The following is a 24,363-nucleotide window of genomic DNA, read 5'->3' as shown; positions in this document are numbered from 1 at the left end:
TCTCTGCCTCTGGCCCAGCAGGGAGGGAGGAGGGAGTTGGGCCTGCACGGGGCTGGGAAGCTGGAAGGACAGAGCGCCTGGCTGCAGGCTTTCCCTCGGCCATTAAATTTTATTGTTGCCACGGACAGTGATTGAAAAAGGCTTTTTGCAGGACTGAAATGTGAGCAATGAAACTTGCCAGTTGATACCGACACAGGGCACTTATCTCATAAAAATATCCTCCGTGTCAAAAGGTTTCAGTAAATGTGCCTGGAAGTATTAGCAGTCATTTCTGCCAGCCTCAGGCTCCCCGGGGGCCTGCAGTGAGGAGCTGTAAAAGGGGCTCTCAGTTCCTGCAGAGAAGGAAGGCGGAGGGAGAGAAGATGGGAGGGGAAGCCAAAAGCCAACCTGCACGGAGCCTCCACACTCCCGACAGTGTAAGTGGGTGCCTGTCTCTTGTGTATCCTCTAACTGTCACCAGGGAAGGTAGGAGGGCTGCTTACCTTAGGGGCACAGCCAGGGGGCATGACGTATGTGTGTGTGATCTCACTGACTGCTCCCAGGGACCTGCCAGGAAGAAATGGAGGCTCCGAGAGGTCAGATAATCTGCCTAAGGTCACACAGCTATGAAGTGGCAATGCCAGGATCAGGAAACCAAAGCCTTCCTCCTTCCGGAACACCCAAGCCTAGACAAAGCCCTCTGGGAGTGGGGGCACTGCCAGGGACCAGGCTGACCTGGGCAGGCCTCTGCTCACCACCCCTTGGCTGCTCCAAGGCCTGGGCTTGGGGCACAGCTCAGGCCATTGAGAAGTTTCTGGCCCCATATGGAGGACTCTTTGGCAGGAACACATGATTCTTAAGGCAGACTCAGGCTTCTTTTTCTCCTTTTATTCATGACCCAGTTGAATGCACCTTAGCTGATTACAAAGCAGGTGTTGGCTGGCTTCCTGAGGTTACCAGGGTCTGATTTGGGAGTAGGCTGCACTGGCCCCCTGCACTGCTCCAGGATTCACCTGGACGGTAAGTACACTCAGCTGATTCTCCTCCTGCCCTTTGCTGGGCTCTGGTTAATTTCTTAGCCCACCCTGGCCTGCACAGAGGCTGTGCTGTCTCTAGGAGTGCAGGCACCTCTAAAAAGGCATACTGCTGACAGTGGGCACAGCCACCTGCCTGCTCTTAGCCTCCACCAGCAGTGGCATCCTCTTGGGAAGGCGGGGCGGGGCTGGGCCGGGCCTCGTGTCGGCCCCTTGGGGAGCAGGCAAGATGTTCAGGAGGAAGCCAGGGGCTAGAGCGAGACTAGGACTCCTGAACTCTAACTGGAGAGGAGAAGAGGGACGGTGGTGCTGGGGGCCGGTCTCTGGAGTTATTTCCCCCCTTGCTGCCTGCACCAGAGTGTAGGTGACGAAGCTTACTGGACACGCCAGGCACTGTGCCTTGCTGAAGGCAGAAACCATGGGGCCAGCCCTATCTTGCATGGGATGCCAGGCAGGCTGGCAGAGAGCAGAGCAGCCGAGGTTCAGCTGACCAGGCTGGCTGTTGAGACTGGCCCTCAATGTCAGAACTCTAAGGAGACCGGTGAGCCTATGCAGTTCCGATAAGAACCCTGTCCCTCAGGCTCCAGCTCTGGTTTACTTCCTCTCTTTACCCACTGATCTTGTATAATCTTATCCTCATTTGAAGTTGCAGCCACCACCCAGTGTCTCCCAAATCACAGCCTCCCACCCACACTGTCCCCCCAGTTCTGTCCTCTTCTCTATAACTAGATCCTGTGCATGGCACCCGTGTTTCACGGCATCGCAGACTCAGGATGTCAGAAGCCATTCATTTTCTCACCCTTGAAATAGCCTTTCTGTCCTGCACCCCCTCTCATAGATGGGGACACCACCACCCACCTAGGCCCCAAGCTACCCACAGGCTGTTAGACTCACCCCAGCCCCGCGGGCACCACATCTTGTTGGCTCCACATCCCACCTCCCTCCTTGCCTTCTCGCATCTCCCTTCCCTATGAAGGCCTCTATCCTTCACCTTGGTTGTTCCAAGGGTAAGACCAGCGTCTTAATCCATCTCATCTCCAGCACCCTGCACACACTCTGCCCTCCACATCTGCTGACCTTGTCACTCCCCTGTGTAAACCTTCCTCATGTCTCTCCGTCGCCAGCAGACTCCTGCCTGGTGTCTTTAACATCACAGAAGCCAAGTCACAGCCCATCTCTTACCCACTGCCTTGCCACTGGTGCCACGACAGCACAGAGCTGATGGTGTCCCAGGGCACTCTGGCCACTCCTCATTCCTTTGCCTTTTTGTGTCCCTTAGCTTGGCTGTCACTTGTTGACCAACGTGTCTTCCCACTGGCCTGGGATGTATTGGGGACTGGGACCAGTATGTTTTCTTTTCTGCAGCTCCAGCGCAGAGCCAGAGTCCAGGACCCATCGGGAGGTCTGTAAATGTGGAAGAACCTCCCCAACCTGAAGATTTGGGCTGCATGGTGGAGAGGGCTCAAAATGGGTGGGGGGTCCAGTGATCCCAAGGGGCTCTGGGCAGGAGTGGCCTCCCTTGGGAAGACCCACAGGACTGATTTCTGCATAATCATGGGGAGAGCATTTTCTGTGGCCAGGGGATTTTGCCTTTCCATTTGCTGGACACACTGTCGTAACCAGAGCAGTTGCCATCCGTGTGGCACCTTCCTCATCAGTCAGCAGGTAAGCCTGTAGGCTCTAGAATCACAGACAAGGGGTGCAGATTTCCTTGACAAGTTATGGTGACCTTGGACATGTTATGTGCTCCTTGACTCTCAGTTCCCTCACCTGTAAAATGGGGTCAGTGATTGTAGCTCCCCTCACATAGAGGGTTGGTGTAGGGCAAAATGCCTGTGTGGGGAGAAGCACTGACCACAGTGTCTTGCCATATTATAGATACTCAGTGAGCTGTCACCACGGGACACTTGGGCATGGGAAAACAACCTTATTATTGTGAATGATATGGATGTGATGAGTGCTGCCCTCCTGGGACATTTAGTGATCCTCTTTCCTATTCTTGGGGGCAGTTGCTACAGGAGTCTTGGTGTGGATAGCACCTCACAGCCTGTGTTCACATGGGGTTATTATGTTTGTTTGTTTTTTTGAGAGGGAGTCTCACCATGTCACCCTCGGTGGAGTGTCGTGGTGTCACAGCTCACAGCAACCTCAAACTCTTGGGTTTAAGTGATTCTCTTGCCTCAGCCTCCCAAGTAGCTGGGACTAAGGCGCCCGCCACAACATCTGGCAATTTTTTTGGTGCAGTTGTTTAGCTGTTGCTTTAGCTGGCCCAGGCCCGGTTCTAACCTGCCACCCTCGGTGTATGTGGCTGGCGCCGTAATCACTGTGCTACGGGAGCGAGCCACATAGGGCTATTAAACCTGCTCCCTGGCACCTGTGGTCAGAAGCTTGGTTGATAAGGGGGATGCTTGTAGCAGAGGAACTATGGCCTGGGTGCTGTCATTCAGTGGGGACGAGGGGATTTTTCAAGCTCTGGTTTGGCTGTCTGTCCACTAAGCCTCCTCCACTTGGCTTGAGCCTGAATGGGGCTTGACATGAGTGCAGGGTGCAGGGACCATCCAGAGTGTAGACCGTGGAGGTTTGTGCACAGCATCCCACCTCCCCTCTGGTGGGCAGCTTTGTGGGGACACCTTGCATGTCAGGGCCCTTGTTTTCAGAGCATTGGATCTCCACCCTGTGGACTTTTGCTCTACGGATCCTTCACAGTGGGTCTTTCTCAGCACCTAGAATGAGAAAAGAAACAAGGGCCCATGCTAAGGACAGTGAGGAAGGGCCCTGGCCCATCTGGGATGTGGAAGAAGGCTTCTCCCTTCCCAGACCTGAACACTGGGCTGGGGGGGGGGGGCGCTTCTGGCCCCAGCCTCTCACCAATGGGTGACAGATGGCATCTGCCCTAAAGCTGTGGTTTAGGAGAAAACTAATATTATGGGAATCGTTTCCAAGTCTGGCTGCTGTCACTCCAGCCTAGAGGCAGATTCAGAGTGGGTGGTTTGGTTTGGAAATCTTTTTCTTCCCAGAATGGAAGGAGGAGTCATTGCCGGGCTTGAGGCAGCTGTGTAGACCGTCTGCAGAAGTCAGGTGCAGGTGGACAGAGCTTTGGGTTAGTGCCCAAATTACCCTTCTCCTCTGCCTAAAAAGTGCACCCCTGAGGGGTCAGGGTATCAGGGTACCATGTTGTCCATGGCTTGTACTGAAGAGCTAATCCCCAGCAGAGAGCCTGTGAGGGCCCCCCAGCTCCTGTCTCCTGAGCTGCCAGAGCCATGGTATTGCAGTGTGGTTATTGTCTTTCCTTCCTGGGAGTAAACAAACCCTCGGCCTTCTGACTGGCTTAGGGAGGAGGGTGCTCCTCCTGGGCCAGTCCCACAGGGCACCTGGAGGTGCCTCCCTGCCTAGCTGGGCTCTGCAGCCTCTTCTCAAATGTGGCCTTACTGTCCCCCCCTGCAAGCACAGCTCCCCTCCCTAACCCCTCTGTAAGGTCACTATCTCTGATTAGCTGTGTCAGCTCCATCCCATTGTGTGTGTCTCTGTCCTTTGCTGTGAATCGTCTCTTGCAACCTACCATCCAGAGGTAGGTACAGAGTATGGAATGCTTGGGGGACCTGGAGAAGGAACATGGATTTCATGGCCCTAGACCTGGCAACACAATGCTCAGAGGCATAAAAATAAAAATCTTCATTTATGGTAGGGCTGTGGTTACACTGTGGTTACACTGTGCACTTCATGTCATTTATAAACCGATTTTACAGATTGAGATCTGGCCACCAGCTGGTCCTACATCCCTGGGGACTGTAGAACCTTCATAAACTTTCACATAAACCTATTTTGTAAGATGCTCATGACCAAAGTGACAGCTGCAATTCCTCCATGCTGGTGTATAGGAGCCTCAGTCTAGCTGTACGTGGGGCTATTGGTCCCATTTCCCTATAGGTCCCTTTGGTTTCCTTGTGCCATGATTCTTTCCTTACAGCTGTCCTGCCCAGCCTGGATCCCCATGGGATGTCTGGTCCTCTCCTGCTGGTGAGGCCTTTGTCCATCCCAGAGCTTATGATGCTAACAAGCAGTGTGGGCCCTTCCAGGGGGCAACAGACTCAATCTTGGGTGGCAGCAGGGCCCTTGGCCACCCATTTCTTGGCAGGGTTTGCTGGGGCTTCTTATCCTAAACAAGGGCTGCGTTTTAATTTCTGCCAGTGGGGGAGGGGTGATGGCAGGGAGTCCCAGACATCCATCACCCCATTTCTCACCACCATCCATTGTCAGCAGGGCCTTAAAGATAATACACTTTTTGTTTAAGGCAATTACTTAATCTTGACAAACTCCTGTGTTAAGCAGGGCTATTAGCGGGGCCTGCCATTAATCAGCACAAAACCAGGTGGGTGCTTTTCCTGAACTGCAATCACTCTTGGGGACCTGGGGTGGGCCCTTTGCCATCCCCACCACCCTAATTACACAAGCAGCATGCTAACAAGGAGCATCCGCACGTGCTGTGGGGGTGCCGAACCACGGGCAGCAAGGGGGCCCATTTTTAACGCCAGTCACAATGTTTTCCAAGCCAGGCAGGATGATCCATGGGGGTTATTAGCCAGCACCAGGAACACAGCTGGGGAGAACAGATAACTTCCCTCCCTGGGTCCCTCTGGACTCGCCTCCAAGTTTGCTGGGTGCCTGGGCAGCACTCAGAAGCTGGTGCACGGAATACCCTTTCTGTTTGGGGGGTTACATTCCTTTTTGGAAAGGCCAGCTGAACAAAGTGGAAATAGCAGGTCTAGCCCTGTGTGTGCTTCCTGGAGTTTGCTGGCTGGCTGTCTCCTCCAGAGCAGGTACCTGGTCACAGAGTGCTTCCCCACCCCTGATCACACCGAAGTCCTGGCCTAGGCTACCCTGAGCAGTGTTGGGAACCCAGGAGAGACAGGGTCCTGGGCCTTAGCCTTGGCCTCATATTTCAACCTAATGGATGCCCTACCCTGCCCATAAGGACATGTCTGAAATATCTGAGGAATGGGTGTGATACTTCACTGTGTATAAAATGGGGAGAGTGGTAAGAATAACTTCCTTGTCACCTGCTGTGAGGAGTAAAGGGGTTAACAATTGTGGCAAGCTGAGGAAGGGGCCAGTGTGCAGGAAACCCCTTGCGCTCTGCTCGCCATGGGAACCATTCCGGGAGCTGGTGTCCCCTGTGCTGCTCTGTCTCCCACCTGAACCCCACGCAGCAGGGGTTTCCCTCGGTGGGCCTAAATTGATTTATACTAACCCTTGGCAGCTACTGGCTGCCCTTGTCATCCTCAGGGTGTGTTTTCCAGTAGTGAGAGCATTCATTCATTCATTCATTCACCAGGTATATATTCCTCACCTCCTCTGTTTCATACTGGGCTATCATCGCCTCTGAGGACACCGTGTGGAAGGGCATCTTCTGCCCGATGTGAATGGAGGCAGAAGAAGAAAGTCCAGGGAGCTTCCGGGAGTAGGGCATTCGTGAGCTGGCATTGTTGGGGGCAGGAGGAGCTAGGGGAGGGGAGGTGGTTCCAGGAAGGGTGAGGACTGATTATGGACTTGGTGGGATGGAGTCTGCAAGGCTGTCATCTGATCCCAGCGCTGGGGAGTCACTGGGGCAGGGCCTAGCGAGCGCTTTGACTCCCTTCTGTGGGCAGTGGCAGGACTGCCTGTCAAGCAGTTGGATCCCTTCTCTGGATCCCCTCACTGGGGTGTGATTGCACCCACAGAGCAGGGCCTTTGCCCACAAACACCTCCAATGTGAGGGAACTGGCCAGGCTACTCTCTGGTTTCTCCAGCCCCGTAGCACATTTTGTGTGGGAGTTTCCCCCTAGATTTTAAACTCTGTTTATTTAAAGGAAGTAGACTCCGTCTGCTTTTAATTCACACACTTAGCTCATCAAAATATTGTTTTGCAAGAGGTTTTTTGATGTCAGGAAGCCTTTGGAGTGTTTTCTCCCTCACCCCATTTTATTCTAGGAAACAAGTTTCTGGGCACTATTCAGGGCTAGCAGGTTAGCCATGTTTTCTGTGCCTCAGTTTCTCTATCAACAAAATAGGTGAGAAGGCTCTTCCCTCGGATTCATGACCTGCCCTCCAGCCTGCTGCAGGACCCCTGGTGTTTGCATCAGTGGCAGTAGTGCTGGTGGGCCCGGATGTGGCAGGAGAGATGGGAATGGCATGTATTCCAACCATCTTTAAGTTAACTGGATCTGGAATCGCACAGACGGGGAGCCCAGCTTCTAGAAGTATAATGAAGTTTGGCTGATATTTTTTCAAGGCCCTGCTCCACGGCATGGGCTTTGTTTTCTGGGGACCTTCTCATTTGTCAAAAGATCTCAGGAGTCCACACATCCACTGCCTTGCTTGGGAATGGCCCCAGCTTATTGTGAAAGCAATGGGCAGTAACCCAGGGGGTTGAAGGAGGTGCCACTGAGGGACTCTGCTATGACAGGGCCAAGGATGTGGAGGGGCAGGGCACACACTGGCTTACTCCCCCAGCAGGGTACCGGCTCACCCACAGAATCTCCAGTAACCCTTTTACTGAGGCACAGAAAACATGGGCTTGTAACCTTCTGAAATTCAGAAGTGAGGAAGGATTGAGGTTTGGGGAAAATGTTCGTCTCACCATACTTTACATGTCAATGGAACTGTTATTAATCTGGACCAGAATCGCATACGTGGTCCAAAGTCAATCTTGAGGATGAGTTAGGGTCCAGTTATCCAGCAGGGTAGCCATGACCTGTACGTGGCTGGTCCAAATTGTGCTGTAAGTGTAAGAGAGAGCCTAGGTTTTGCAAACCTAATAGGAATATAAGAATAAAAGCATGTAACATAATCTCATTAATAATTTTATGCCAGTTCCATGTGGAAGCGATGATATTTTTGATGTAGTGGGTCAATTAAGTTGTATTATTGATAATATGGCTACTAGAAGATTTACAGTGGCCTGGGTGGTATTTCTGCTGGCCAAGCTGCCTTTGATGGTTAGGTACCTAGAGAAGACACTAAATTAAGATAGAGAATGTTTTAAAGTAAAGGATCCCTCTGAGTATCATAATTATTGGGACAGACTGGTAAGAGGCTCCCAGGAAGTGGTCCTTCAGGGACTTACATCAATGCAGGGAGGAAGAGCATTTTGCCATTAGCCTGTTGATTGCAAGACCATAAGTGCCACTCCAGTGCTCATTTGCACATACAAGCAGCTGAATTGTTGCCCAGTTTTAAAGGTCATTGATTGTCTTTAGCAGACTCTGCAGCAGAATGCACCCTAGATACAGGGGTGCCTTAGTCAGCCCAGGAAACTGCCACCCATGCCTGGTGGGCACCAAATGTGGTGGCCTTACTGTCCCTTTGTGAACTATGGCAGAGTGCAAAGCAGGGCCCCTTGGCACTCTCAGCAGGGCATGCAGCAAGATCGAAACTCTTCAGGAAAGGGGCTGGACACTGGTAAAGCATGCAAGGGGCAGGTGATACCTTTGGGACCTGGGGACACCAGGCAGAGGAGTGGCATATGTATCCTCTTAAAAGGTTGGGCTCTTTTTTTTTTTTTTTTGAGACAGTCTCAAGCTGTTGCCCTGGATAGAGTGCTGTGACATCATAGCTCACAGCAACCTCCAGTTCAAGCTCAAGTGATCCTCTTGCCTCAGTTTTTCTACTTTTAGTAGGGGAGGATTGTCCTCACTTTTGCTCAGGCTGGTCTCAAACTCGTGAGCTCAAGCAAGCCACCTGCCTCAGCCTCCCAGAGTGCTGGGATTACAGGCACGCACCACCACGCCTGGGCTTTTGAGCTCAGATAGCATTGAAGCTGCCAGCTGAGGAGGTCGCTGGTGCAAGGTGGCAAGTGAGTTTGTCAAGGAGCAGAAAGACACAGGGGAATGCTCGAGTCTGTCTCAGGGCACCTGGCCCGGCCCAGGCCTCTGACAGGTGGAAGGGGCACTAGGACCCAGTACCGACTCACTGCTCACCCTCTTCTCTGGCCCCAGGGCTGCATTCCTGGTTTTTGAATTTCATTCTGCAAGGTGCCAGGGACCCTTGGAGCCACAGGCCTCTGGGCTCCAAATCTGTCATATATTTTGGGACCCTACACACTACTTTCTGGGAATAGATTTTTGTGGCCAAGACAGAGTTTTCTACCTTAATCAAGCTTGACTGTACCTCATGTTTCTTCTGGTTCTGAAATTCTCTAATCAGGGACCCCACTCATCCACCCAGACAGGTGGGCAGCCAACCCCTTTCCTTGTCATGGTGGAAGTCTCTCTGGGGCCCCTCTGGAGTTTCCTACCCCTTGCTAGCAGAGAGGTCAGTGGAGATGGCCACACTGGCACTGGGGGGCCCTCCTGCATCCTAGCTCTGCATGAGCCTTGACACGTTAGCCCCTCTTCACCTCACAGTCTCCCTCATTTACAGATGAAGAAACTGAGGCTTAGGAAGGTTAAGTGAGTCAGTGGTTGAACTAGTATCTTCCACTGTGACAGTATGGCATCTCTGGGCTGGTCCCAGTCTGTCTCCTTGTTACCCAGGGCCACCATCTGAGGGGACAAATCCTACGACTTCCCAGGCTTCTGCATGGCAAGGGTTCCCCACAGCTTTGGCTGGAGCACACTCCTAGCCCTTGGATGTGCATTCTGCTCTGTGTCCCTGCTTGCCCCGGTCTGGACACCAGCCTCAGGATGCTGCCTAGAGTGGAGTGACTTGTGCTGGCCCCAGCCCAGCATGCGCTTTTTCGGCAGCTATTTTGTCAGGTAACACCTTGGCCTGGGGTGGACAGTGTGTGTGGGCAGGCCCAGCGGAGGCCGTGGTCCTGCCAGGCTATGTGCTGGGACAGGCCTGACTGCTTGAGCCTCCAGAGCCTCAGCCGGCTGGACAATAGCCAGCTTGTAGTGTTGGAATTTCCTGTCTGATTTGAATTGCTCCCCTTTTGTCCCCCCAAGGAAGACAGAAGTACTTTTTAATTGCATGCAGTGGAGTGGTCATTAAGGATATCATTCTTATTAGATGCTTCCTGTGGGGCAGTGGCTGGGCATCAGGCATGGCTTCTGAGAGTGCCCTGTGCTGTGGCTGATTGTTGAGAATAGTAGTTCCATTTGCATAAGGCCCTGGGGACTGAGGCTTTCCTGACTCTGGTACTCATTCAGTGCCTGCTGGCTCGGATTCTTAGGCCACTGACTTGTCCCCACTTTAGAGCACTGGGTCATTTGAGTCCATATGTCTGAGGGTTGGTCCCGGAAACTGTCAGAGTCTCACATCGGACCGAGGCCTCCCAGCCTGGAGTGTGCCTTCATTCTTGTAGCATCACAAAGCTACTCCTGGATGCCTTTGAAGCCTGCATTCCGCACTCTGCCTAGACCAATTGCCGTCACTGTTCAGGAGCCTTGATAAATGGGACAACTTGGTGGTCACCAGGATTCAAATGTCACCCCCATGGCTGCCTGTCTGATGAACCCATGCTGAGTTTCTCTCAGTAGTGCTACGCCTGGTAGGCATGGGTGTGAACAGTGATCTCCCCCACTACTGCTTACGTGGGAACTCTGGTGCTGCAGTGGTTGCTGGAAATATAAAAGAGCCCGTGGGTCTCCAAGTGTGGTCCCGGGGTCAGCAGCGTGGGCACTGTCAGAATGTCAGAAATGCCCCAGGCCCACTGAAGCAGGACTATGGGGATGGGGCCCAGCAATGGCCTGAGAAGCACTGATGCCAGGGCTTAGTGGATGCGCCATAATGTGGCTCTTACTGTGTACATTCTATCAGTTGTTCCCTTAGAGGACCCCAGGAGGAGATGCTTCTAATCCTGTGGGTATAGGAGAGACCACATGGTTTACACCAGAGTTCATGCTTCACACACTCAGTCTCAGGCCACAACCTGTCCCCAAGCCTGAAGAGCCTGTCATCCTCCCCCTTCCTCTGGCTCTCTCAACTTCAGGACCCAGCTCCAAAGTCCCCTCTTCCAGGGAGCCTTCCTGGTTTCTCCAGTCTCCATGGAGATCTCTCTTCCCCAATGCCAAGTTCATCTGTGCTGTGAGGACCTGTGCTAGTCACATAGGGTCAGGCTCTCCAGCTTTGACAGCAGTCTATACAGTGGTGTACTCCCCATAGACAGGCTTTGGTGCCTCGTGATCTCAGCGGCCTCCAGAGCACATGAGCACAGTACTCAGACATTGCCTAAGTCTGGAAGCCTTGGCTGGTGGCAGGCTCCAAGGCTCCATCTTCCAGGCTGCTTTGAGGTTTAGAGAGATGGGAAAGAACACTACCACTTATTGAGTTCCTCCTCTACAGGAGCCAACAGTTGGCTTCATGTCATTCCCATTTTACAGATGACAGAACTGAAGCGTGGAGCACATGTCCCTTGCTAGCACATGACAGAGCCATGGCTCACACTTGAGTCTGTCTGGAATCACGGCCCACATGCTTCCTGCTGCCATCCAGCTCCTTAGATAAGAGGACAGGGAGTTTCCAGAGGACTGTCATTTGACTTACTGATGTGCGCTTCACGAGCAAGCCTGATTTCAGCCTGACCGTGAAGTGTGCACACCTCACTTCCAGTTGCCCCCTCCACTCGTTTTTCTCTCCACACTAGCACCTTCTTGCCAAAAACATGGGCGTCTCTTGTGCCTACGTGCTTCCATTAGGAGAAAAGCAACCAGTAAACCATCTGTACTTCAGTGTGAATTTATTCTCAACTTTCCCAACGTCAATTTGCTTTTAAGAAAGAAGTTTTTCAAAAAATTACACTGTGGCTCAGTGCCTGTGGCTCAGTGGCTAAGGTGCCAGCCACATACACCTGAGCTGTTGGGTTCAAATCCAGCCTGGGCCCGCCAAACAACAATGACGGCTGCAACCAAAAAATAGCCGAGCGTTGTGGTGGGCGCCTGTAATCCCAGCTACTTGGGAGGCTGAGGCAGGAGAATCGCTTGAGCCCAGGAGTTAGAGGTTGCTGTGAACTGTGATGCCATGGCACTCCACTCAGGGTGACAGCTTGAGGCTCTGTCTCAAAAAAAAAAAAAAAAAAAAAAATTACACTGCATATTACTTAAGGTGCCAGAAGTCTAAGGTAGAGGAGCCTGACAAATGTCATTAACTGGAGATCCCAAGCAGAGCTTTCCATAATGAGAGAGAAACTGGAGGCTCAGAGCCCTTCCCCGGGTCCCCCAGAGCCGTGCTCAATGGCACCTGCTGGCCTGGAGGCCGGGAAGGCATGCACGGTCACCACAGTGGTCATCTGAGTGTGCTGGGTAGACAGAGCCTGGGGGGCTGCGGTCCTGTGGCCCTGACACAGGGCCTGCCTGGTGTGTGCAGAGTGGCTGCTCCACAAGAACCCCTCTCTCTCTCTGTAGGCGCATCGCTGTCCCTTCAGGATTCATACCACACAGCACTGGAGCCAGCTTCCATGGAGCCCTCGTCAGCAATGCTGAACATCACTGGGCTTCCCTGTCCCAGGGCCACAGGCCATGAGCTGAGGGCCCAACTCTCAGAACCAAAGGCCTCCACGCTCATGTCCTTGATTTCCAGTGACTGGCCTCCTGCATGGCAACCCCAGGGTGTGGGCCAGATAGATGCCCAAGAAGGATGGGGATCCAAGCCCCAACCCTGGCCATTGGCCCCCTTTCAGATCCCCTCAAGCTGCCCTGAGGTGTGTTTGTGCCTCCTTGAAATTCTGTCCTGGGTTGAGCATGGTCAGGCCTCAGCTTCCCTGTGCACACCGGCCCACATGCCTCCAGCCGATTCCCTCCTGCAGTCTTGCTAGAAGAGGCCACACTAACTGAAGACCGTGCTGATTCCTAGGGACAGGGCATCCCAGAGGGTCACATCCACCTGACTGGCCCCTCTGACCATGGGACAGCCCTTGGGGCCTCTCTTGGAGCTCACTCCACAGGGCAGCGCCTCCACGTTGTGGCAACATATGACTTCATCCTAGGAGAATTCCTCTGGCTGCTGACGCGGGCTGCCTGGTCATGTTTCGATGACCCAGTTTCCCTGACTCTTTGTCTGAACTCTCTGCTGCCCTTCTCCCCCAGTAATTCATCGATCGTTACTAATGGGGCATTGACTTGAGCTGAGCTTCCAAGGAAGCGCTTTCCTTGCCCCCTTTCAGTGCCCTGCTCACTTACACAGCAAGATCATCATACCCAGGGCACTTAGACGCCCTCACCCCAGCACCGCCAGCCAGGGAGCTGTAACACAGACAAGGTTTGGGGGTTGATTAACAAAAGCCATCACTGTGCTATTCCCAGCTTCTCAGCTCGTTGCTCTTTCTTTGTGGGATCAAAACCAAATGTTCATTTATTTCGGCGGGGGTGGAGGGGAAGGGAGAGCCATCGAAAATTTCCATCTTAGAGTTGCTTCCTCAGAAACTTAAAAAGAGAGTCATTTCTTTGAAATGGCATATGGGATAGTGTGTGTGTGTGTGTGTGTGTGTGTGTGTGTGTGTGTGTGTTTCTCCCTCTGCCGGAAGGACATGATTTAGTTTGGATTTTTTTTTTTTTTTTAAACAAAAGAGCCCACAATGAAAACAGTATGTGCAAGGGTCTCATTTGGTGTGTCACAGGAAAGCAGCTTGTGTTCTTTCTGTCTGTCTTCATGTCCCTTGGGTGCTGCTGAGGCCTCTGGATGGAGTGATTTCTTGCAGGAGTTTGGGAGTGGAATTTCCTCCTCCTCAGCTCTGAGCAAAGGTTTTCATCGGGCCATGTGGGGATGACCTGCGCTGGTTTCATAGGCTCCCAGGACCTCAGAGGAGTCAGGGTCAGTCTTCGTTCCTCAAGCTGCCATAGGGGAAGAGTCGTGTGTGGTTATGTGTTGGTGCTACCCTGCTACACCTGGGCACAGGCACTGGGGCTGGAAGGCTGAGTGGAGTTAGAAGGGCCACTATGCCAGTGAGGTAGACGTCCTGGGCCGTAAAGATGAACTGGCACCTGTGCCCCAAGCTCCTGAAGCCTCTGGGTGTCTCTGGCTGGAATAGACATGGTCCATTTCCTGCGAAGCCTGTGACCATTCACAGACAGCAGAATTGTGCTGGTAGGAGGGGCCCTCTGAGCTCCTGTAATCCCTGTGCTGTAGGGAAGAGTATTGTGAGATCCAGGGAGGGGATATAATTTCTCCCAAGTCCTGTGGCCACCTAGTGACAGGGCCAGTCTGGGATTCCTGGAGGATGTGTGCCACTGCCCCACACCACCACTGAGGACCTCTCAGAGGCTCCAGGTTGCTCAGAAACAAATCCCAAGGTCCTTCCTGCAGCTTGCGCAGTCTGAAGGACCTGCTCTCTGTCTCTCCACCAGCCCTCGGCCCTCTACTGTAGCCTAGTTAACCTTCATGCTCAATCACTACGTTCCATCACATACCACACACATACACATGTACACATTTATAACACATACAGCTCATACTCCCACACTGCACATACAGATATAACCACGTACTGCATATGTAACACATGTATACATACGTTAATACATATACACCTACAAGCATACATACCACATATACAAGCATGCTACACACACCACACATGCACACACCCCCATGCACAGCACACGTACACACACATGTGTACACACACCACACATGCACACACCCCCATGCACAGCACACACACACTACACATGTGTACACACACCACTTACCGTACAGACACATCACATGCACATCTAGACACATGCACCCCACACACCACGTCTACACCACACACGCTGATACCCCCACGCAAAGCTTGGTCCTGTGGGGCAGCAGGGGCGGCCTCATGCTGCCTCCACCTCGGGTTTGCCCAGTAAACTCCAAAGCTCATCCTGTCTTTAAACCTGGCTAAAGTTGCATGAGTCGTGAATCCTAAGACTGTATCTCAGCTCACAGATGTGGGGTGGGGCGGGGGGGTGGCCTGTGCTCTGACAGCATTAGGGCTCCCTCTTTAGCCTCCATAAAAAAGCCCAGGGCACTGGGGGATGATGGCCCATGGGAAGAGCCAGCATTCAGGCTGCTTCCTGGGGTGCTTAGCCTGGAGCCTGTGTGGGTCAGAGCCAGTCTTACTGCTGGTGATGGCAGTGATCACTAATATTTGGAGTCCCCCAAGTCCATAATCACATTATAAGTTTACCCTCCATAGGGCTTGGGACAGATTGTTCATTGCAAACCCCAGGGGGGGTGGAGGTCAAGCACTGCCTGGGTACTGACCTAGGAGCATTTAAATCTTCGCAGCAACCATTCAGGTAGCAAATTATCCATTTCAAATGAACAAATGCAGCTTCGAGCTTGCTGTGAAGACCTAGGAGTTGGTATTTAAGAGGTGCTTACAGCATGGTGAATTTGTTACTACAGTACATAAAATGGTGGGGACAGGATTCATTTGAGCTGGATGTGGGGCCAGCCATCCATAGCCTTGAATTCTCTTGGCTCTGTCCTTTTTCAGTGCTGCGACTTTGGGCAAATCACCACTGGCCTCTATTTTCTCATCTCTGAAATGGGCACAGTTGCTTCAAGGAGTTTATTGATATGCAGGGAAACATTCCAAACTACACAGAAACAAACCATTTTAATGTTGGTAGCAATCCTGCAATTGGGTCTGCCTGGTCATTTTTTACAAACACCCCTTTCCTATACATTTGGGAAAGTGAACCCGATTTCCCTGCTGTCTGCTGGGGTAAGTTTAAGGTCTGTAAGTCACCACCAGTAATAAGACTGGCTGAGTGCTTCCTACCTGCACAAGCTCCAGGCTGAGCATTGCTATGTGAACTTTTTATATCTCCATAGCAGCCATATAGGTAGCTTGTTATCCATTTTCAGATGAACAGATGGAGACTCACAGAGGTCAAGAAACTTGCTCAAAGTCAGACAGCTGGTGAGTGGTCTCTGAGCCCCAGAGGCCACTGGCCTCCAGAGCACCTGGTCCTGTCACAGCTGCTGAGCCATAGCCACATACACGGGCTCCCCTGTTCAGGGACAGGGCCTCGGGGAGCCAGCGATCTTCCCAGTGGTCAGTGGCTCTGGAAGTGAGAGCTGGGCCAGAGGGCTGACCCACGTGCCCGCTGTTGTGTCTGTGGTCAGTGCCTCTTTGATTCAGAGTTAGGCATTTTGACTAACTCGGGGTGAAACAATTTGCTTTGTTTTTTCTCAGTCCCCATGGAAGGTGCTAGTATTATTATGGAATTATTAAAGATAAGATTTCAGGAGAAAAGTTTCCTCCCATTAAAAATCCATTGTATTCAACACAGGTATCCATTGACAGATGGGTGGACAAACAAGGTGTGATATATACACACAAAGAATGGCTATTATTCAGCCTTAAAAAGAAAGGAAATTCTGACACATGCTACCTGGATGAACCTTGAGGATGGTATTCTGTGTGAAATAAGCCAGTCACTAAAAGGACAAATATTGCTTCTGCTTGTGGGAAATACCTAGAATAGGAAATTCATAGAGACACAGGTAGAAAGATGGATGCCAGGGAAGAGGCTTGAGGGGGAATGGGGAGTTGGTGTTTAATTGGTGCAGAGTTTCAGTTCTGGAGATGGCTGGTGGGATGGTTGTACAACGTGATTGTACTTAATCCTACTCACCTGTGCATGTAAAAGTGGTTCAAATAGTAAAATTTCTGTGTTATGTAACGCAATAAAGAAAAAAAAAGAATACATAGTGCTTATAGTACCGTGTTGGAATCATCTGCACAGAGACAGCACGTTATTTTCATGCATTTTTGTTATGGTAGCCCTAGCAGTCAGCTGACCTGTACATATGTAAAACAAATCCCTTCAAACTTCTTTAAATTATTCAGAAATCCGGACTCAGCCTTGCTTCCCGCTGGCCTGTGGCCTTCAGACTGAGTGAGAGGTTAGCTGAGAAATCTCCACTGTTTAACCCTTTTCCCTACTTTTTAAAGAGCCTTGTTTTCCTAAAGCCTGTAATTACGTTTGCCTCCAGGGTACCTAGGAATTTTTTTTTAATAAACAAAGAGCATCCTACAATTATCATGATGATTTGTTGAGGGCAGACCAAGTTCAGACAGGAGGCTGACTCAGCTCTGGAAACTGATGCTCACGTGTTGGCGTTTTGAATCCCGGGGGCACCCGCCAACACTGGTGGGGTCAGTAATTAATATTAAGAGCTGAAGAATCAGCCCATCTGCATAGAAATCCGCTTGAGATCGCCAACAAGATGGGGCAGGCAGCGTGGCGATCTGATGAGGCTGGCTGCACCATCCGAGTGGGCCCTGCCTTTGCAGATGGTTCCAGGTAAATATTTCCAGCCTGTGCACTGCAGCATCCCGATGCCACAGCCTGGTGCTGCTGGAGCCACACACAGCCAAGGCCAGGATGGGCAGAAGCTGGCGGAGTCGGAACCTGTCGCTCTGTCTGCCCTGATTTGCGTCTGAGCCCAGATTCGCGGCCCTGCCTGTAATCTCCCTGAGTTCAAAGAGTGCTTAGCTGCTTGTCTTTGTCAAGAGCGCAGTTGGGGATCTTTTATGTGGAAGATGTAGGATTCTCCAGCGGACTTTGATTATTTATTCATCCCTCTTCGTGGGTGTGTGATAGCACGGGCCTCGTGGAGCTCCTTGTCCTGGCTGCTCTTGCTGTGAAATTCATTGAGCTTTACAGCACTTTGAAAATTGCTTTTTGAGGGAGGGGAAAAGTTTGTGAAGTCCTGTTTCTCTCTCCCCCTCCGCAGTGCCACAGCACCTCTTGCCACCGTTCCATGCGCCCTTCCCGATTGACGTGCGACACCAGGAGGGAAGGTACCATTACGAGCCTCACTCTGTCCACGGTGTGCACGGGTAAGTCCTGCCCTCTGCTCTCTGCTCCTAGCATGCAGCCACCTGTCACCAGGAGGCCAGGCTGGTGGCTTCGGCCACCCCTACTTCCTCTGTCGTGGCGGGGTTCCTGATCTGCATTGTCCTGAGTGGGCATTCACCTTTGCCGCCTATGAGTGCACAGACGTGGGACGCCGCGTGAGCGTGTGGGTGGGTGGCACTTGGATACCAGCTACCCCTCCCACCCCACCTCTTCTAAAAGGCTTCAGGCGTCCATGGTGTGCCAGACCTGCTTTGAGGTTTCCATACATCCATGCCTAAGGATCCTCTATAACAGTGTTCTCAATCTTCCTAATGCCGCGGGCCTTTAATACAGTTCCTGTGGGTCACAACCCACAGGTTGAGAACTGCTGCTCTATAAGTAAGGTGATCTTGTTCAGGCTTTTGGAGACAGTGAAAGTGGGTGCTCTGAATTATGCTGACAGAACTCATGCCTAAGGTCACTCTTAGGACAAGCTCACAGTGATGCTTTGGGGTCCCTTTCTGTTCTCTGCTTTGAGGCCCTCAGGAGGAAGGGTGTGTTTGCCAGTGTGTCTCCTCCCGCTAACCCTGTCCACTTCATTGCCAGCCAGGGCATCCCAGCCTATGGCAGGTGTCAGTATTCCTGGTCTTTATGACTGAAGGCTCAGCCCAATCCAGTCTCCTTCTGGGAGAGAGGCCTGTACCTTCTCACCACATTCCTGCCTCCAGTGGACCTTTTGTGAAGGATTGGCTGGCCCAGGGCCCCTCCTGACCCAGCACCTTCATGTCCACACCAAGCTGCTGCTTGTGGTTGCTGCATATACAGACCTGCTCGCTGTCTCTGTGCCTCACCTCTGCAGCCTGCCTTAGCTGAGGAGCCACCTCCTCCTGTGGCACTGTGGTCCCCCACACTGAGTGGGTGCTTCTGCTCCAGATTCCCATAGAATTACCTGTTTCCACACCTGCCTCCCCGCAGGCTTTGCGTTTCCCTCTCATTTCTGTATCTTCAGCAGGTGACACTGGTAGGTGCACAGGTGTTTGCTGAGACAAGAGCCCATTCCCTGCACTCCACCTGCTGGAGACAGACCCTGCCACCCCTCCCATCTCCTGTCCCAAGCGAAGCTAATGACACTTAGTGAGCTCTCACTGTGCCGAGAAGTGTCCTGTTGCAGGACACCCATTTCCTCCCCAAGACATAGCAAACCTTAGACTTTTACTGTCTTCTTAAAAATATGTTTTGTTTTTTAATGTTTTACCTTGAGAGGATTTCACATGCATAAAACCAGTTGTGAATGTCATACATGGTCTCCTGTATAACCTTCACCCAGCTCTTTCAACGTTAACACAGACTGATGCAACACTGTTAACTAGACTACAAACCTTATCTAAATTTGGTCAGTTGTCTGCTAATGTCTCTGTTTTCCTGGTTCAGGATCTAGTTCTGGATCCCACATTGAAATTTGATTGTCATGCCTCCTTAATCATCTTTAATCTTGGGCAGTTCCTTAATCTCTGTCTTTCGTGACCCTGATAGTTTTTAAAGAGTACTGGCTAGTCACTGTATAAAATGGTTTAGATTTGCCTACCGTGGCTTTGTGATGACATTCGGTTGATGAGGTTTGAGACTAATACCCTGAAAGTGCCATCATGTCCGTCGCAGGCATCCTATTGGGAGGCGCCGGATGTCCATACTTCTCAGCTCTGGGAGTCCTGACCGCTCGATCCTGGGGGTGCCTTCTGGACCCCCCACTTTAACGTTGCTCCTTTTGTAGCTAATTAGTATCTTGTGGGGGTAATTCTTTGAGAATTTGGTACTGCGCTATTTCTCACCATGTTTTCACATGCTAACTTAAACATCCATTGATGGTTCTGGCAAGAAGTAGTAACAACATGTTTGCCAAAGGCAGATTTTCTATTTCCATCCGTGCATGTTTGCTGGTTGGAATCCACCATAAGGAAGAGCTGTGCCCTCCCCGTGTGTCCTGATTACTTACCGATCTCCACAGGGATGCACGGTTATCCATGTTATCTTATAGGTTATACTCTGTTGTTATTACCTCTCATTATGTAGTTAAAACTGTCCCAGATATGGCCCTCGGTAGTCCCTTTGAGTTGTCTTCTGTGTCCTTTTGACGTGTTGGTAACTTTTCATTTTATTTCAGAGCGGGTACCTGGTTCTCATGTGACTAGGATGTGCTGCAGCAGCCTTAGGTCTGCCTGGTGGATGATGGGATGTTTGCCCTCTGCTCACTTGCAGAGTCCTCCACCTGCAGGTGGCCGAGACAGCAGGCTGGCAGCCTCTGCCAGGTGCACATGTTTGGAATTCGTTGGGCCACCCCCAAATTGCTCAGTTGATGTCATCTGAGAGTCCCAGGAGCATCAAGGGAGGGGGTTGGTGCTCCTGATTTCCTGTTTGTGACATATGTTTGGTTCACTCAGTGACACGGATCCTGGACACAGCAGACCTGCCTCACAGTGATGGCCTGCACCAGCTTTCAGCTCTGGTCAGGAGGTGTGGGGGCTGCTGAGAGCTCCATGCAGAGAGAATCCACACAGGTGTGTCCTTTTGCAGGTGTATGTCCTGGCTGACAACTCCTTGCACACCTAGGGGCAACACCAGAACTGTAGGAGGACCCCAGCATTGAAGCTACCGTTCCTTACTGTAATTGACCTTGTGATGTGAGCACGTCATGTGTTTCCTGTCATTCAATCTCCTCAACAACCCCAGAAGACAGTCATTTTGTGTCTTCCCCATATTATAATTTTTTAAATCTTTTTTTTCTTTTTATTCCCCATTTATAGATGAAAAACTAAGGCAGTGCTGAGAGGTTAGATTACTATGCCTCAGGGTCATCCAGTTAAGGAGTAGGACAGTTAGAAATCAAATTAGGGCCGCCCTGGCCCAGGCTCTCAGCTACATGTGGGCCCCTTTCTTGGGATATTAGTAGGAACCACAAGTCCCTCTGTGAGGTCCAGCTGACTCCTTGTATGGCAGTACATACAACCCTTTGTTAGGGCACTGCCCCTAGTTCAGAGTTCTCAGAATCTCTAGCCCAGTAGCATCAGCATTCCAGGAAGCCTGTTAGGAATAATACAGGTCCTCAGGCCCCACCCAGACAGCTGAGCCAGAGACTGTGGGAGTGGGCCACTGTCTGTATTTGACATGCCATCCAGGTGATGCTCCTAAAGGCTTAGGCTGGAGAGCTCCAGGTATAACCAGAGGCCCACCACTGACCTGACCAAGGGGACCTCTCAGGGCTATCCCTCCCTGGGCGTAGCCCTGGACCCAGAAGTAGCCTGAGTTGCTCCCAGCCTGTGTCATTCATGAGTCTTGGGTTGGGCCTGCTTCCCTCCTGGCCAGTGAGGGGTAGGGTATGGGCAGAGCATATAGGGAAGTGGACTGTGGATGCCAGCAGCCCGTGAGACAGCCTTACCCTTCAACTGGTGAGCAACTCTCACCTGAAAGGCAGTGTACTCGCTTCATTTGCTGCTGTCACAAATTGCTGCAAACTTGGTGGCTTAAAATAGTACAGATTTATTCTTATATAGTTCTGGAGGCTGGAAATCTGAAGTAGGACTTATGGGGCTTAGGCCAAGGTGTTGGCAGGGCTGGTGACTTCTGGGGGCTCCAGGAGAGAATCTTTTCATTAGACCTTTCTAGTTTCAGGAAGCTGCCTACATTCCTTGGCTTACAGCCCCAACCTCACACCACCACACCATGCTTCTGCCCTCACAGCACCTTCCTCATCCACGGTAGCCTTCTTCTGCCTGTCTCCTGGAGAGATGTGTGTGATTAGTTTCAGGGCCCTCCCGGATAACCCAGGCTTGTCTCCCCATCCCAAGATCTTTAATGTAATCACATCTACAAATTCCTTTTTTCCACAGAAGGTAACATTTATAAGTTCCAGGGATTAGGATGTGGACATTTTTAGGGGTCATTATCCAGGTCAGCTGTCATCACCAGGTCCCAGTGGGGCAGCTGGCGTCCCCCAGTAGAATGTAATAAAGCATGTCAGTGTAGGAAGTCTTTGGATTATGAACGAGATAGGTTCTGTAAGTTTGTTCTTAAGTTGAATTTGTATGTAAGTTGTAACAGGTCCACTTACCTATTACCTGGAATAGTCCCCATTCATAAGTGGAAGTTGCAGGTCAGTTGGATGTTTGTAGCTTGAGAGCTGCCTGTAATCTGCCCGGGTCTGCACAGGGTGGGTGCAGCCTGGAGCCTGGTGTGCTCTCTTAGTTCATCCTCCCGGTTGTGCTGTGTGAGTTTCATCCTGCAGATGTAGACACTGAGGCCCAGAGAGGCACAAGGACCTCCACACATTATCCTTGCGAGGTGAGGGGCTAAAGGGACCAGGCTTTCGGGTGCACATCCCTCCCCAGCCAAGGAGGGACCAGGCTGGTTAAAGCCCCATGATGGGCAGTAGCAGAGTGTTCCCAGAGTCTCCCCGAATTCAGCTGGAGTGGACTTCAGCAGCTTCACATTATCCTTGGGACAGTTGGTTCCTATTTAGGGCAAAGGGGGACAGTGGTTGGCCCTGAGCTCCAGAAAGCCTACTCCTCACTCCTTTTCTCACAGTGCCTCAGCTGGGAACCAGGACAAAGCCTAGAGAAAAACAGCCCCATGGCTCTGGCTTCTGTGATTAATGTGGTCAGAGCCTGCTGGAGCACCCTGATCCATCAAGCCCGTGTTGTAGCCTGCTCCTAGCTGGCACCAAATGTGTCTAATTACACAAATGTTGCACAGCAAATGAGGTGCAGTGTCATCTCTTGTCAGCGGAGTCTGAGCCTCTGCCTACTGCTCTGAGTTGGTGACCTACTCACGGATGCACCTGCCGTTCTGTCCTCGCACTTGCTGGGCTCCACTACTCAGGCACCCAGGACCCTTCCCCATTCCTTTGCAGGATCCCACTTGCCCTGGGGATGCCATACCCAGTGCACAAAGGCTGTAGGGGGTGCTCCCCTGTGTTCTCTCATGCTGCCCTCCTCTCCAGCCATCACGCGAGAGCCTGCTGTTGCTGAGTCTCAGCCTAGGAGGCTGCCTTGAACCCAGCACCATTCCACTAGCTGTGACAGACATCAGTTTTCTCATCTGTGGAGAAGAAACACCTGCTGAGTCATTTTGAGAAGGAAATAGGGTAATGTGAGTAAAGCATCTAGAACAATTCAGAACCGTCCAGTAGACGTTTGCATCTATTATCACTGTTGTCCTCCTGTCTGCCTATTTGAGAAGAGGGCTCATTTCAGGCTGAGGGCCCTGGGTGGCAGAGGCAGGCCACAACATATCCTCAGAAGAGGAGTCTGTCCTTGGCATAGGCAGATGGGAAGTAGGGCTGAAGAAGAACCCTTGGGGGAAGAAAGGGAAGTTATCTTTCTTTTCCCCAGTTGAGAATTTCCTCCATTGGATGACCAGGAGCCGGAGGGAGTGATCAGTTTTATTTTCAGGTAACTGGAGGAACAGTTAAGGATGGATGGGAGAAAGCAGGGGACTATGGTGAGGAGACTCACCAGAGCTGCCAGAGTGGCCCCGGGCAGGCGGGGAGCAGGGCCAGGGCTGACCACCACTCTAGAATGGCAGCTGCAGATCTGGGGCGCAGAGGTGTGGAGCTTAGCTGTCCAGGATGGCTTCCTCACAGACACCCAACCAGAGCTACAGGGCGACCTTTCCCAGTCACCGTAAGGTACAAACTCTTGGCAGGGCTTAACGTAGCTTGCCGGTGCTTATACGTTTCTGGAAGAGGAAACGGCCCTGCCCATGGACTCCCGCTACAGCTTCTTTGGTCTGGGGGTTGTTATTGCTGTCCTGGTGGAGGGGCAGGTTGTCTTGCCACCCTGTGGGGACATCCTCCTGAGTCTTCAAGAGCCCACCCGAGGGTGAGGAGAGAAGGCCTCTGGGAAGGCGGCCACACTCTCCCCGCAGTCTTTGCAGACTCCTGTGGCACTAACAGGAAGAGAAGCACTTTGGACCCACTCTGGCACTAACAGGAATAGGCTTACCAGGGTGTCGTGGAGAACTGAGCTGAGGTGTGGCATGGCAGGGTCCCCCAGCTACAGCTCCCATTTCCTTGGTGTCACACCAAGGCTGGTCACATATGCATGAGTCGCAGCTGCGTTGGGCCGCAATTAGCGTGTGGTCTGGAGGGGAAGATAGAAGTTCCTGCCCCCAGTTCAGGAGGCTGGGCTCAGCCTTCCACACCCTGTGTTGCTTATGGGGGCCTTTCTAGCCCTGCCCTACACTGGGGCTTTAGAGAACCAATTTCAGCTCCTTCCCACCTAGAAAGACTTATAGAAACTGTCCCCATGCAGCAGTCCCCAAACCTGGCTGCAGATCTGAACAAATAGGATGTCTTCAAAGTGCACATTTCTAGACCCTGACTCCAGTAGTTCAGGTTCTTTCAGTTTAGGGTGAAAGCTGAGGGTCTGCTTATTTACAAGTATCTGTAAGCCAGAGTTTGGAAACCACCGCCAGCCACCCAGCTTTTTTGTCATCCAGGAAAGCAGGCCCAGTGCTGCTTGTTGGCTTTCTGATGTCACAAGGCCAACAGGTTGTAGAGCCTTTTCTTTTATCGGTAACACCTTCCCCTCTAAAATGTGGGGTTTTAAAAATCCCCTGGG

General features: G+C 51.8%; 1 protein-coding gene across 1 annotated transcript in view; it reads left to right on the top strand.

Annotated features, from left to right (window-relative positions):
* Positions 1-24,363, top strand: part of GLI2 (GLI family zinc finger 2) — a 244,693-nt gene that overhangs the window by 167,540 nt on the left and 52,790 nt on the right. The window contains exon 3 of the mRNA XM_053598127.1: positions 17,646-17,751. Coding sequence (XP_053454102.1) covers positions 17,646-17,751 — 106 coding nt within the window. The remainder of the gene's footprint in view (positions 1-17,645; positions 17,752-24,363) is intronic.

The sequence above is a fragment of the Nycticebus coucang genome, chromosome 7 (assembly GCF_027406575.1).
Source record: "Nycticebus coucang isolate mNycCou1 chromosome 7, mNycCou1.pri, whole genome shotgun sequence".
NCBI lineage: Eukaryota > Metazoa > Chordata > Mammalia > Primates > Lorisidae > Nycticebus > Nycticebus coucang.
Note: the sequence above shows the minus strand (reverse complement) of the source record. Positions and strands in the feature narration are given on the sequence as shown.